The sequence below is a fragment of the Sclerotinia sclerotiorum genome, genomic scaffold (genome assembly GCF_000146945.2).
Source record: "Sclerotinia sclerotiorum 1980 UF-70 scaffold_20 genomic scaffold, whole genome shotgun sequence".
Lineage (NCBI taxonomy): Eukaryota > Fungi > Ascomycota > Leotiomycetes > Helotiales > Sclerotiniaceae > Sclerotinia > Sclerotinia sclerotiorum.
In genome coordinates this window covers 618,438-619,032 of record NW_001820816.1, presented here as the reverse complement: position 1 = coordinate 619,032, position 595 = coordinate 618,438, and the positions used below count along the sequence as shown (strand labels likewise).

The following is a 595-nucleotide window of genomic DNA, read 5'->3' as shown; positions in this document are numbered from 1 at the left end:
AAGAAGCAGGAGCTTGAGAAAGGAAAAATGTCTAGTCGAAAAACGGGATCTTGAGAGGACGTCAAGTGTGGTGAAGATCTTATTTCGCAACGCAGTTTATTTAGAAATGAGCTAAGTTCATTCAGGAATTTCAAAATTGCGCGATGCCCCGGGACATATAGACCGAAAAAGATGCTAAAATATCCACAACCGTCCTACGTATACATGCCCATGATACCACAGTCCGACTTATTCATCTACCGCATAGGAAGTGTTACAGTCGATCTTATTCCCCACTGCGTACTCATTCCGACTTCTCAATACCCTCCACCACATTCATAGCTTCCAAATTATCAGCGACCGAAATCTCACTCTTCTCCACCAACTGGTATTCAGGAGGTTGGTCCCGCTCGCTGAGCTGTACTATCCTCGTCAACCCCTCATCAGATATACTCGCGTATATGACGATGGAATTGAATGCTTTCTTGAAGAATTTGTATATGCCATACAGACACATGAGCTCGAAGCCGAATAAAAGGACGTTGCCAAATTCGGGCAACTCGACACCATAGATGTTATCGCAGGGAAGGCAAACTTTGTAGGTTTGGTGATTCAT

General features: G+C 44.0%; 1 protein-coding gene across 1 annotated transcript; it reads right to left on the bottom strand.

Annotated features, from left to right (window-relative positions):
• Nucleotides 1–283: 283 nt before the first annotated feature.
• On the bottom strand, nt 284–595 carry SS1G_11946 (predicted protein; the record flags this gene model as incomplete). The annotated part of the gene is made up of 1 exon (XM_001586867.1): nt 284–595. The coding sequence occupies one exon, from the start codon at nt 593–595 to the stop codon at nt 284–286; it is 312 nt and encodes a 103-aa protein (XP_001586917.1).